Source organism: Falco naumanni, chromosome 16 (assembly GCF_017639655.2).
Source record: "Falco naumanni isolate bFalNau1 chromosome 16, bFalNau1.pat, whole genome shotgun sequence".
Taxonomy (NCBI): Eukaryota; Metazoa; Chordata; class Aves; order Falconiformes; family Falconidae; genus Falco; species Falco naumanni.
The window spans coordinates 128,619-142,009 of NC_054069.1; the positions used below are offsets into that span (position 1 = coordinate 128,619).

At 54.9% G+C, this 13,391-nt stretch overlaps 1 protein-coding gene across 2 annotated transcripts in view; it reads right to left on the reverse strand.

The window, feature by feature from the left end:
- Window positions 1–13,391, reverse strand: part of BCL9L (BCL9 like) — a 49,359-nt gene that overhangs the window by 13,670 nt on the left and 22,298 nt on the right. For both annotated transcript variants that reach the window (XM_040616106.1, XM_040616105.1), the window contains exon 2: window positions 82–445. In XM_040616106.1, coding sequence (XP_040472040.1) covers window positions 82–382 — 301 coding nt within the window. In that variant the 5' untranslated portion in view covers window positions 383–445. The remainder of the gene's footprint in view (window positions 1–81; window positions 446–13,391) is intronic.

The window sequence follows — 13,391 nt, forward strand, 5'->3', positions numbered from 1 at the left end:
TGCTCCCATCCCAAGTCCTGCCAGGATGCTTGCAGCAACTGCAAGGATGACATGCTGAGGCAAGGTTTAGGAGAGTATTACCTTTTGATTCTGTGTCCTGTGACGGGGTGCTGGCTTCTCGCTGTTCTCCAGAGTCCACCGAGATGCTTCGTTCCCGTTTTACCTTGCCTTTCAAGGAGCTGAAGTTTGGGACAGTGTTCTGGCTGTTTTTCAGTCCAGAGTTGCCAGGGGAGATCTGAGTGGCCTTGCTGCCATGGCTGCCCGCCCCCACACCCTTCGAGCCCAGGTTGCAGGTGGGTGCTTGGCTCACATTGTGGTGCTGGGCCGGGGCACTGCTGCTGCCTGCCTTGCCATGGCTGGGCAGTTTGTTGTCAGGGTGCATTGGATTGGCTAAAGCTTCCCACAGCGCCAGTGGAGGGAACTCCCGGGCCCTTCGGTCAGAAACCTGCAAGAGAAGAGGGCAACAAGTGAGCACGGTGCCCCCGGCATGGGCACAGCTGCCACGAGAACTGCCCAGGGCACTGCGGCTGCTGCTTGGTCGCAGGGCCAGACAAAGCCTGTGGCAAGGCACAACCCAGAGATGCTTGTGCTGTGAATTAGCCTTGGCCCCTTTGAGCAAGGATCCTGCCCTGCAGTCAGCTGCACATGAACAATCAGCAAACTCCCACCCAGGCATGGCAGGCTTGCCAGCGCTCCAAGGGCATGGATGCAAGAGCCCTCATTTCCAAGGCTATGATGAGAACAGGGTGCTCCATGCCAGCCTGGCCCTCTGGCGAGCGAAAGGATCCTTAGAGCCACTTTGTAGGTGTTTCCAGAGCTCAAACAACTTTATGACCCTGAACAGAAATCTGGTGCCCTATGGGTTTTCAATGACCCCTTCTGCTGCTAAGTAAATTTCCTCCGCTCTGCAAAACACACAGAAGACAACTGAGCAGACAGAAATGATCTTGATGCAAAGCTATGAAGAGAAGGCTGGGATGGGGCAGAGGAGGACTAAGAAGGCTGAGGCAGCGGTGGTGGGTTGCAAGGCAAGGGCAGAGCTGGGAATAGCAGGTACTCATTAGCTAAGTGGCATCCCTGTCTTTCCCAGGGGCCTGAGGGACTGTGCTGGCTTCTGCTCCGAGGCCCTGGGTGAGGGAGCATCCACTTCAGTGGCAGCTTCCAGCCCAGCAGGATGATGCAACCTGCCATGGGCCTGCCAGGGTAGCAGGGTGAGGCTCTTCTGCTCCAGACCCAGCCCAGCCTTCTGAACAGCCCTGCAGGCTCAGGCAGAGAGAGTTTCAGGGAAGAGGTGGTTAGGGCAGAGTGTGCAGGCTTCTGGGCTGGAGGACATGCATGCAGCTGAGCAACGCTGCAGCAGCCCTTCTTGCAGGATCTATTTGCCTTGGCAGAGCCTCAGGCTCATGCTGGGATTCTTCCCCTTGGAGCTGTGCACGGGCATTAGAGATGACCGGGGTGTGGTTCTGCAGTACCCGAGCACATCGCGTGTTCTGGAAGGCTACTATCAACCCTCAGCTCGACAGATAACCCTGGTAGCTCCCGGCTTATGAGTACCTCTACTTGCAGCAAGTAGCCTTCTTCAACATGGCACAGGCAGTATGGGACATCAGCCAGCCTCTCACCTCAGGGGCTGCCAGAGCAGGCAGAGGATGTCCCTGACCTTTGGGCACAGCTCCCACACACCAACTCTTCCTGGCCTGAACCGCGTTTACTCCTAAGCCCTCGGAGATAGTCCCAGCGCAGAAAGATGCACATCCCCATGAGAACTTCTCCTGGCTTTCTTCATCTAGAGCACATAACTAACTCTTCCTGCATCAGGGCTCCATGTTCCTCTGCTACAGCCCCCTCACTGCCCCAGCCAGTGACCCCAAAGCTGCAGAGACTCACCCTGCCTGCCTGTCACAGCCTTCTCTACTTCTCAGGGAGTAGGGGGAAGGAGAGTAAACCACATTTGTGCAAGTTAAGGTATTACTCTGTTTGCTTATGTCTGCTGCGTGCTTTGCGTGACACCCCACAACACACTTGAGAACCTTTCCTGAGCACAGGCAGAGAAATTTCCCAGCACATGGGAGCTACTGGGCCCATGGTCTGCTCCTCCCATCTGGACCACACAGGCCAGATGCTGTGCACAGATTTCTTCTGCCACCCAGGGACAGGAAGCGCCGGCTTCAGACCAAACCCTGCATCTCTGGATAGCGCCGCAAGAGCTCAGCAGCACTACGCACGCTCCTCCCGGCTTGCCGAAGGCGAGCCTGAAGACATACCATCGGCAAAAACCAAGTGCTTGCTCTGCTAGGGCAAAACACTGTATCCAGAATGGCACACAAGCAAAGAGCAAAACACACTTGGCAGACCCATAATCCCCAAAAGATGATGATCGCCACAAGGTGCAGGCTGCAGCTTGCCATCTACCACCAGTGAGTTCCCTGCCTGCAAAAGGGACTTCTCGGCATCTGCCTCCCTGCGAGGCACGGCTGGCTGAGTCGGTGGCTGGCTGGCACGCCATGGCACCCAACCAAGTGCAGCCTGCACAAACAGTGCTATCACACAGCCCGCCCAGGCATTCCTAGTTAGTTAGCGGGATTGTTGGTGCACAAGTTGGCCTATCACCACTTCCTAACTAGCAAGTCGTTAGTTGCTCCCTCCTCCTCTGTCTCCTCCCCACACACCTCGGTGAGGGCTCTGCTCTAGCCTGGAGGAAGATGGTGAGCCACAGCGCTGATTAATTTTCACAGCACATAAGGGAGTTGCTAGCCCTTTAAGTGTCAGCCAGTCTCACTCACTCGCTCTTGTTCTCCAGGGACCTATTAATAGCAGCTGGAAAGATCACATCACTCTCTGGATATTTATACCCCTCATTCCACACCAGGAGAGATTTATGTCAAGAGCTGCCAGCCCAGTGCCGGCCCAATTGCTCTGTCAAAACTGCTCGCAGGGGGAGGGGAACAAAGCAGGGAAGGAGACATGGAGAGGGCAAGCGAGGAGGAGAAGGTCCATATGGCACAAGCTGCAGTGTTAAGCACACACACAGCCTGCAGCCACTGGCTGGCCAGCAGCAGGGAACCTTCAGCCCCGCTGGAAAAGGCTGCTGCCAGACAGCATTCCAGAAAGCAAGCCCTGCAGCAGGCTCCCGCTGCTGGTGGCCCAGAGCCCCCATCTGCTGTGCCACACTCGTCAATCTATCGCAGTCCTGAGGGTCACAAGCCGACTGACACCAGAGTGCGGCTAGACCAGCCGCGGAGGAGCTACCACCACCATCCATATCGACGATAGGCTGGGAGATGCAGGTCTGCCTTGTGGCACATCTGCATGGACATGATATTGCATTCAAAATAGATCCCAAAGTGTTTCACTGAAAATGCGAATGCTCAGCAGCTCTGAGGCACAGCCCTTGTACAGCATAGCATGGGTATGCAAGTGCCTTGGGGAGGGAGGAAGAAAACCATGGCCCCACTTAAGACCATGTCTGCAGAGTCCTAAGACTAACACTCAAGAGGCACCCCCTATCCCTCTAGTTTTCAGGTCAGATTGCAGGGAACACACACATTGATCCTGAAGGACATGGCAGCCGCCACGATGAAACCTTCAGACAGCCTCACTGGCTTCGAGGTCCATCCAGAATGTTATTTGGGGCATCTATCTTCTCCCTTTGTTTTGGGAGCAGGCTGGTGCTCCAGGGAGGACATCCACTGCCCTGCCCCAGCCAGTCACAGGACAGAAAGCTACCCTGGGCTGATGGGGGGCCCTTGGCTCAACCTCAGGAAGCCCTCCTCTTCCCGTCTTTTCACTGAGACTGCCTGCTTCCCTTCGCGGTTCCTAATGGGAGAAATGCCAGAAGCGACTGCCTGCAGATTCTGCTCTGCTTTCGGGAGTAGCAACAGTTGGATTCTGTTGCAGATGCATAGCGGGGATCCACCCTGGCCTCCCATCTGTCTGGTTGCAGCACGCCGCCGATAGGCATCTTGATTGCTGTAAGCTCCTTGCACACGCCCCTAGATTCAAACTGGATTCCAGCAGGCATGCCACACATCTGGGCCACAGAAGAGAATTAATCAGAAAGTAGATACACTGACACAAACAATCCAAAACATCTTGAAAAGAACATGACAAAAAGGAGATTGCAGAGAAATTTGGCTCCCTCTGCCATTTAGCAACACACCCACTCCAGCCCAGTAGTTTTAAAGACAATAGCAAACTTAATTCCCAGCAGCTAAAGCAAGGAGCTGAGACTCCTGGCTTCTACCCCCTGCCCGCCCCCCAGATTCCACAAGTGACCCTAAGCAAGATGCACCGTTTCTGGGTGCCTCGATGCCATTAAATGGGGGGGGGGGGGGGGGGGGTGCGGAACACAACCCAGCCTAGGCCCTGCAGGGAAGAAGGCTTACAAGGCACAATAAATACCTCTGTTGAACGAAGCCTACATCTAAAGGCAGAGTATTTGTGCCTGGTACATCTAAAAAGCCACAGCTTCAAATCAAAGGCTAGGACCTTAGTGGACAAGAAACCTCAAAACAAAACAACAAAAAATGCTTTCAAGTAAGTCTCCTCCAGCACGGTCTGAACAGCAGCAGAGGGGGAGGGGGAAGCTTCGGGCCAGGAGAGACCGGGCTGACATATTCGAAATCCCGGAATTGCTGGCTGATAGTTCGAGAAACCTGAAACCCCACTGCGTTCCCAGAGGACTTTCTGGTGAATCATGCTCCCCTCGCTGCGAAGGACGATCGCACAGATTCACAACGCTGCCACAAGAATGCGGAGCCCGCGCCTGCCTCCCGACGGGGCAGGAAAGGCTTCCAGCCGCCAGCCTGCCTGCCCCGCAGCTTCCACCTCCTCCGGCTGGCTGCCATCGCTGCCGTGCCATCCCCGCCAGAAGAAATGGCGAGAGAGGAAGCCAGGAAGCCAGGTGAAGTCACAAGGATTCAAAAAGGAAGGAGCTTGCCCGCACCTCCCTCCTATCAGATGTGGGGGACAGCTCTTGCGAAACCCAGACAATGACTCCTGACTTGCCCGCGCACAGCAAAGACCAGAAACCCGGCCTCCTGAGCTGTGCTGACATGCCCTGCAGCTCATGAGCACCCAACATACAAGACCGGTCACGACAGAGAGATGTAACGAGCAGAAAGTCACCCAGCCCCCCTCTCTGCCAGCCAGCCCAGTAAGTCACTAGTCCAGGTTGACGTTGCAAATGCCCTCTAAGCACCTCGCCTATGCTGATAACCACCCACCTAATCACTTTGTGCAGCAACCCTGGGACAAGCCCAATCCTAAATGTCCCGTTGACACCACTACAAAGTCAAGTGGAACACCTTGGCTTTCAAAATGAGAAGTCCTACGCAAGCTCAAGGGCTTCTTGAAGAAAGGCAGAGAACAGCAAAAGGAGAGACCCCAAAGACCTGATGCCCACTCCCGAAATACCTCTCACCCCAAGGCTGGATGAGATCACAGGCACACTACCTAACACCACTTCTAGATTATCAGTCCTTCCAGGGTTAACAGCAGAAGGGGTTGGAACACCTCCAAAGAAATACCATACTATTTCATTGAAGTCTGACTATTTCACAAAGGCAAAGACTACAACAAACTTTCCAGAAGCAAGGTTTCTGAAGTCCGAGAATCTTTGATCATTGTTGATTTGAGAAAAAGACCAGAATCAGAAACTTGACCTTTTCCCTGCAAAAATGGTTGTTCCAAAACAATCCTTTTCGCAAGACCATTCAATGGGTTTTGAATCTGTTCCAGTGAGAAACAAAACCCTTAAAAACAGTAGCGAAGCAGCCGGGCTGTCACCGAGCCAGCTCCAGCCAAGAGTCAGCGATGGGCTCTAAGAGCCAGATGAGCCCTGGAACTGACCCCAAGCCCAACAAGCCCAGCTCTGAGCCAGCACACTATTCAGCAACCCATGATTGCAGGAGCACCTCCCCAACCCCTGCACAGGAGCACTCGCCTGAGTGTGTTTATCACCAACGAGAACCAGCCTTAACCCAGGCTGCTGCTGCTAAAGGCATTTTCATTTGAGCCCTGCTTTGGCCAGCTGGACTCGGGGAGCCATCAGGAGGCAAGGAGTTCCACAAGGCAACGCTCCATTGACAAGAGTCGTTTGTTTTGAAGGTGTCATGAAATTATGCTGCTCTTACATCATTAGACTGAGAGCCCAACGAAGCCCGTTTTCTCTTCTATTCATTTCTTGGATCCTTCTCAGGCCCTTTTAAATGGCAGAAAAGGTGGTACCCTCACCAGCTGTGTGGGAGGGCTCTATAAGACCTGCAGAGAAAACCCAATGCCCTGTTGAATGCTAGCAGTTCTCAGAGTTGTTTTGGCTGGCCCTGCTGATCTCCTGCCATTTGGAGCTGCCTCACGAATTATGCATTTCAGCGTGGCTGCTTGGCCACAAGTCTCAAAGGTCTTTCATAGGACAAAACTCCAGATTCGCACTCCCTTCCACCTAGGGACAGACACACCATGTAACATGGGTGGAAGCTGAGGCTCGGAGAGAGTGCGGCGAATGGGGAATGCTGTCTGCTTTCTGCTCCGCACCCTACTACCTTTCCCTGGTCACGGTTTCAATCCATCAGTGTTCTAAGAGCTTTCCTTGTCCCCAGCTCAACATTTGTTCCCACTCTTCTGCTTCTTGCTGCACACCCAGATAGAGCCTGGCTTCCTATCCTGTGCTCAGGGAGTCTCCAGGTCTATCACCAAATTTGCAGATCCTTCCAGCTTCTGAGTCCAACCGGCATGTTCTCTACAGAAACCCTGCACGTGCCAGACATTCACATGACTCGACAGTCACATGCAGCTCTATTGGGAGGATAACAATGAATTATTTTGTACACCACCTCACCCAACCTGCTGGGGACAGGTCAGCAAGAGACCTGCAGGGCGGTGCAGGTGTCCCCCACACAGGGTAGCACAGCCACCTGCACGCCGCGGCTCAGCAGGCTGCAGCGGTGTAACAGCATCTAGCAGGTCAGGGAGCAAAGCCAGAAATCTCTTCCAAAGGTACTACTGCTGCTCAGGCAGCTTCAGTTTCCTCCGACGCAGGATCTTCTCCCACAGCACGTAAAATTTGGCCAGAATCATGGGCTGCTGTGACAGCTGGACACCCTCACGCAGCCTTTGGTAAATGCATCAAGGATCTTTGCCTGTAGACGCCAGCGACATGGCTCAGGCAGGTAGCAACACAGGGATACACACCATCTCTGCAGCAGGCACCTTGCACCTGACCCCCCTCAACCACTCACCGCTGGCTGTCCCATCATACGCAGCTCAGGGCAGGAAACCTTCCTGGACTGCAATAATGTGACTGTGCTGGGGTGCACAAAGACAAGCTCCCCTATACATGGGAAGTGGCGGTTTCCCTGCAAAAACCCTTCTGGCAGATAACGCTGCAGGCTGCAACACAAAGCCACAGCACAGACCTCCCTGTGCAGTTGTTACATGGGATTAAAAGACCTCCTCAGGCAACTCCTGCTGTGTTGGTGCACCGGGGTTACTGGGATTGGCTGCGTAATGCGAAAATGCCTACCCAGTGAGCTGTGCCTCACGGTGCCCCCTGCTACGCCACCTATCCCCAAGCAGCAGGACTTGTAGTCGAGACCTTGAAAACCTGACTTTCCCACAAGAATCACGAGGGAGCCAAGTCTTGCCTAGAGTCAGGTAAATGCCTGGTACAGCTCTTTCAGCTGGGTCTAGAGCTCAGTAACTGCTTTAGGATCCTTTGGCAGTAACTGAAAAAGCCCATGAGATGCCAGCAGCATGCGGGACGGGAACCCAGCGTGCCAGAACTTCACAAGGAGCTCCTGAGCTTTAACACAATAGTTTCCGCTTTTCTTTTGAGCAGGAAGTACCTCTGCAGGTCTCTGTGACAGACCAGCCATTGTCAACAAGGACATGACACTTCACTTGGTCCCTTCCCCGCCTGCTGTCTCCAAGCCACAGACATAAGAGTTCCTGGTCCAGCTTCATGCCAGGTGTCCAGAAGCACCAGCTGTCAAACCCAGCACCCCATCTCCGGGTCTGGGCAGGAGACTGTGGGACAAAGCCACTAGGTGTCACCGTCACCCAAGGCATGCACAGCCTCTCCAGGGCTGAGCACAGGCAAAATCGCTGCACCTCCTGCCAGCATCGAGGCATCCAGGCTGGTGCAGTGGTGCAGGGGCCTTGCACCTGGACCATCGGTTCCCCCTTGCACCCCAGCCCTCATGCCATGGACTCCATAAGGTGCGGAGAGGTGTGCTGGAGGGCAAAGCCATGCACCGTGTCCCTGCAGCTCCTGCTTACCCCACTTCCTCAGATAAAGGCAGCATAGAGACACCTGTTGCAGGGTGCGAGCAAGGGCTAGACATCCTATACCACCTTGCAGAAAATCTCCCCCAAAACAACAGCTCTCCCTTCGAGCCCGACAATGCAAGCTCAGGCCACCTTCCAGCCTGAGGAAGGGCACAATCTCTGCAGACAGAGTCCCAGCAGGAAGCCCTTGTGGCAGGGACACCCCTGCCACCTCTCCACACCATGTACGCCAGCTGCACTGCACAGTATGACCAGCACTGCAACCTTGCCTTTGAGGAGGCCCACGGTAGCAGAGGAAATAAGGCATTTTAAGCCACACACGGGAAGGCTTGGTCTGACAGCCCTACTTTGACGCGCTTTTCAGATCAGTCAGTGTCCCAGCCTGCTCTCAACACAGACACAAGCTGGGCTCCCTTCCTGCGCCCAGTCCTGGCACTGAACGTAACGCACAAAAGACACATCTGCACAAAGCGGAGGCTGGAGCACCCGTGGGCCAGCGAAGCGCCCAGGCTGCAGCGCTGCCGCTGAGCACATGAGCACACAGACGTGCTCCAGCTCACCTGGGGAGGGGGAGCTGACAGAAACGCAGGGCAGAGGAGGGGGAAGCAACGCTCCAGCCCCTGCACCTTGCCCCCGTGCTGCCCTCGGCCAGCCTGGACTTCAAGAGAGATACAGAGAGCTGCCAAGCGCTCCTCCAGGGTTACAAATACCAGGCCCAGCATGCAGCAGAGCCTGCGCTCTATATTTAAACCCCAGCTGAGGTCACTTCCTTTTCCCAGCAGCTCCCTCCAGCCCCCACCCTATCGCCTCGTATTTGCATGCCATCATGACTAAGGCACATCAGGGTTTAAGGTCAGAGGGGAAGAGCCTGCGCATCTGCCTCACAGGAAATTCCACCCTGGGAAACACTTCACCTTCCCCAGTGTGGATCGGGCTGGTGTGGGTCGCGGTGCTGCTGAGCGGTGGCAGCTGCCTGCAGGAGCTACTGGGATTCCAGTGCTGGGCTGGAGAGGGAGGGAGAGACCTCGAGGAGAGGGGAGACCCCTGCCCCCCACAGGGCTTTACCATCAGAGTCTGACCTTCCACCAATCCGGAGAGGGGTTTCCCCACAGCACACCCCAAAAGGGCAGCTGCACCACCCTCCTCACCACACTTCACCCTCACAGAAGCCTCCTCCACACCTCAAGCTGAAATTCCCCAGCTTCTCCCACTCAGAGCACGCACAGAGGCACAGCCTTCCCCACAGACCAAGCCCCAAGTCCCAGGGACTACTTTGCCCTTATACAAACACCCCTGCAGCTCGCCAAGCTCCTCCTTGGAGCCGCAGGGAAGACGCACAAGAGACACAGTGATCTAACCCTGACCCAAGCCTCCAACCACCCCACTAGAAACAGACAGAAAGAGCCTGATATCACCCCATCTCTCTAACTGTAGCTCTTGGGGTGGAGGCAGCGAGACCCTTGTTTATCGGCAGATGTACACCCACAGACAAGGAGGAGGGAGCAAACAGCAGCCTGTCCTTGGGGCTGCCCCCAGAGAGCTCCTCTTCACCAAGAGAGAGAGGTCTCATTAACTTACAACGTGCTTCTGACACCGCTCCAGCGTGCCTGAGGCTTGCAGTGGTCCTTGAGGGCAGAACCCAGGTGCCCAGACTCAGCCAGACCAAGCTCTGCAGCAACTTCTTTTCCACTTGGTGCAGTAACTGGGGCCATCAAGTGCTCCCGGCTCAGCCCAGGGCCCTCCACGCTCAACTCCAGTTACGCCGTTATTAAAAGCCAGAACATACTGAGAAGAAAAGTTATTGCATCAACAAAGGCCGGGGTACAAAGGAGCAGGAGAAGAGTGCAAAGGCTACCTAGCGGGAGAAGTGGAGATAACAGATATTTTGGAAGCAGGGTAGCCATTTAGGTTATGATATAAGAAAATCAGCTGCGGGGTTTGCAGTAGAACTCAAAGGTGATACTCGCACTGTGTCTATCGGGTTTCAAAGTTTTTGGCTGTCTGGATTACTGAGCCGATTTGCAAGTCTCTGAGCTAGCACGAGACACACCAGGATCGACATCTTTGAAGACCAACAGCCAGAAAGTTTCCTGTATGGAATCTTGGCATGCCAGCCAAATGCCTCTTCCTCATCCCATGGATTCTGGAGAGCAAATCTGCAATGGCGCAGGGGTGCCGAGGCAGCCCTATAATCCCTGGAGTCAGCTGACGGGGAAGCAATTGTGACAAAAAGCTGCAGGGAAGAGGCACCACTACCAGAAGACAGGCAATGCAGAGCCAGCCAGCAGAGAAGGATGTGGGCGTCCAGCTCCTTTGGCCACTGACAGGGTACTTGTTGTCCTCTTCAGCACACAGACATCACGCTCTGGCTCTGAGCCTGCACCTTGGCAGTATGAGCACACTGGTGAGGCATGCCTGTGCCCTCCAGGGCTACATCTCTACAACAGGAACCAGAAGCCACGGCAGACCATGGGCAGACCATGAGCAGCTCGTTGGCCCACAATCACATTACAGGACAGGAAGGAAGAAGGCACTTCAATCAGGCTGGAATAGCTTTAAACAGCTTCCACACCAATACCTCAGCCACTGGAATTAGCACCCCAACATCCCAAACATCCCGCTCCTGCACACACATCCTGCTCTGGGCACATGCATCGGGGCCAAAGCAACACAGCTGCTGGTGTCCATGCTGGGGCTGTACCAGGGCTGCTCCCAAAGCAAGGTCACAGCAGCAAGCAGCCTGGAAGAAGGCAGAGAGCTTCCGTACGCTTTGTCAGAGGAAATCAAGGCTCAGCAGGGCCTCTCCCTCTACACCTTCACCACAGGCGTATGCTGGCTGTCCTCAAAACAGCAGTAACCAGCGAGTTTGGAGGTAGCTGGCAGGGAGACGCTGGTGCTCCCCTCCTCACTCTCGGGTGGTGGGAGCTCCTTTACCTGCCCACGGGACCTCCTGCTCCACACAGGCTCTGCAGCCTGCTGCTGGCAGGTGGAGGGTTAATGATGCCCAGGGAGCTGCAGGCAGCCTCCTTCTTGCCCTCTCAGGAACAATGGAGCCATTGTGGGAGGCCAGGCAAGTGTGGGCAGATCCCCCGGGACTGGCAGTTACCCACTGGGTGGGTCATTACTGCCACAGCACTCTGCTCCTCCACTCAGGTAGGAGGAGATCGGTGGCTGCCAGCCCTTCCCATGGGCCCTGAAGAAAACATGGCATGGCCAGCCCAGCCACAGGAACACCACGCCAGCATGCCCGGTGGCCCTGCCAAGCAACCTCGCTCCCACCAATTTGTCTGGGTACAAAATGCAGTCAGACAGCCACAGGCACAAAGCCGCCAGTCGACACCAGCATGCAGCAGACCAGACTGCAAGCCGGCTGCTGAGCCCTGCCAGCACCGCACCTGGGTTCTCCAGCAGGATCAGCTATGCTCCAGGATGTGCTGCAGGGGGACTGGAGCAGGAATAACCAGGGTTTTCTCATCCCAAAGCCACATTTCAATGGTGGGTGCAAGTGCTGACCTGAGACCGAGAGATTCTGGGAAACTCCTCAACTTGACACACACGTGAGCAGTGAGAACACAACCGCGTACCCGGGGGACGATGGTGGCTGCTTTCCAGGCTTCCACAGTCTGAAACTGGGATGAACAAGCAAGGGAGCAAGCAGCTCCAACATACTCCAACTCTCCTACAGTTTTGTATCTCCCGGCCCCAGCATGCCAGCACAAAGAGAATTGGGGATGCTCCAACTTCACACCCCAAAGACGACACAGCAGCAGCACGGCAAATCCTACGCCAAGGCAAGGCCAGCACTCTGCCACACTCCCAGACTTTTCAGCAGACCCTCATGCCCCCCTGGGCATGGGATCACCATACAGAGCAACAAACTTGGCTCACTGAAATGTACACTGAGCATCTGCATGAAACCCTTGGCCAGGGACAACCCAACTTACAGCCTCTACACGTTGCCTCCAACATCAGAAGCAGCTCTGGCTGGTCCACAGGAGCACAGCAGCGCAGAAAGTGAGAAACAGCCCTGTACTGTTTGGCACTGCCTCCCTGGGACCCCTGTGCTGGGCACAAGCCTGCAGGCAATGCTGCAGAGGGCAGCTCCAAACATCTGGACTAGTTGGAGTCCCGTCAGGGGGAAGGTGCAGCTCAGATGCATGCTGCTGTGTACAACCACCAATGCAGCTTGAACCCTACGGGACCAGCGTGTGGGAGACACGACCTTTTCCACTTCACACTGCAGCTTCTTCCCTCATCTCGCAACTAGACTCAATCTCCCCATTTTCAGAAGCACAAGCACAAACAGAGGCCAGCACAATTCTTTGACCTGGCAGCACCAACTCTGCCAGCAGTCCCCCAACTTCGTTTCTTTCTTATCCAGTCCCCCAGTGTCTTGCATGAGCTCAGTAGCACCACTGCTCCCTAATTTTCCCAGAGCCAGGCTGATGAGCAGCCTGAGCAGACTCAGGCAGCTCCCCAGGTCTGCACCCTGCTTCATGCTTTCAGGAGCTGGAGCTTTCTCCCCTGCAACTCCCAGATAACTACCCTGTCATTTCTTTACATTTCCCACCTAAGGGCATTGCTTTCTTCCTTGACCCCAGATCGCTCTCTCCTGCTGCTGTTACTCAGCTCTACCAAGCCCACTTCAAGACACACCACACAAGTTAAATGCAACACTACTTCAGGTCCCAAATAGGAGGCTAGCTGCTCTCAAAGAAAGGGCTACAAACAGATCTGTCGATGTAAACATGCTTGCTCCACACTTTGCAGCCGGCTCTGTCCAACAAACCTGCACAGCCTGCAGACGGATTTTGCTCTTCCCTAAACACCCAAACAAGAGGGCCAATGACAAGGGCAGGTAAAAACATCTGACGGATCTGACAGGGCAGGGTTTAATCTGTGTCTCTTTACAAGACAGCATGCCTGAAAGAAAACACAATCTCTCCTTCCAACAAGGAAAAGGAAGAATCTGGGTAACCTCTGGCAAAAAGAGGAAAAAAAAAAAAAGAGGGGAAAAAAATCAGGGCAAGAGGGACAAAACAATCTTTGTCCTCATTTTGCTGGTCATGCAAGCACATGGCAGCCACAGTACCCGTCGCCCCAGC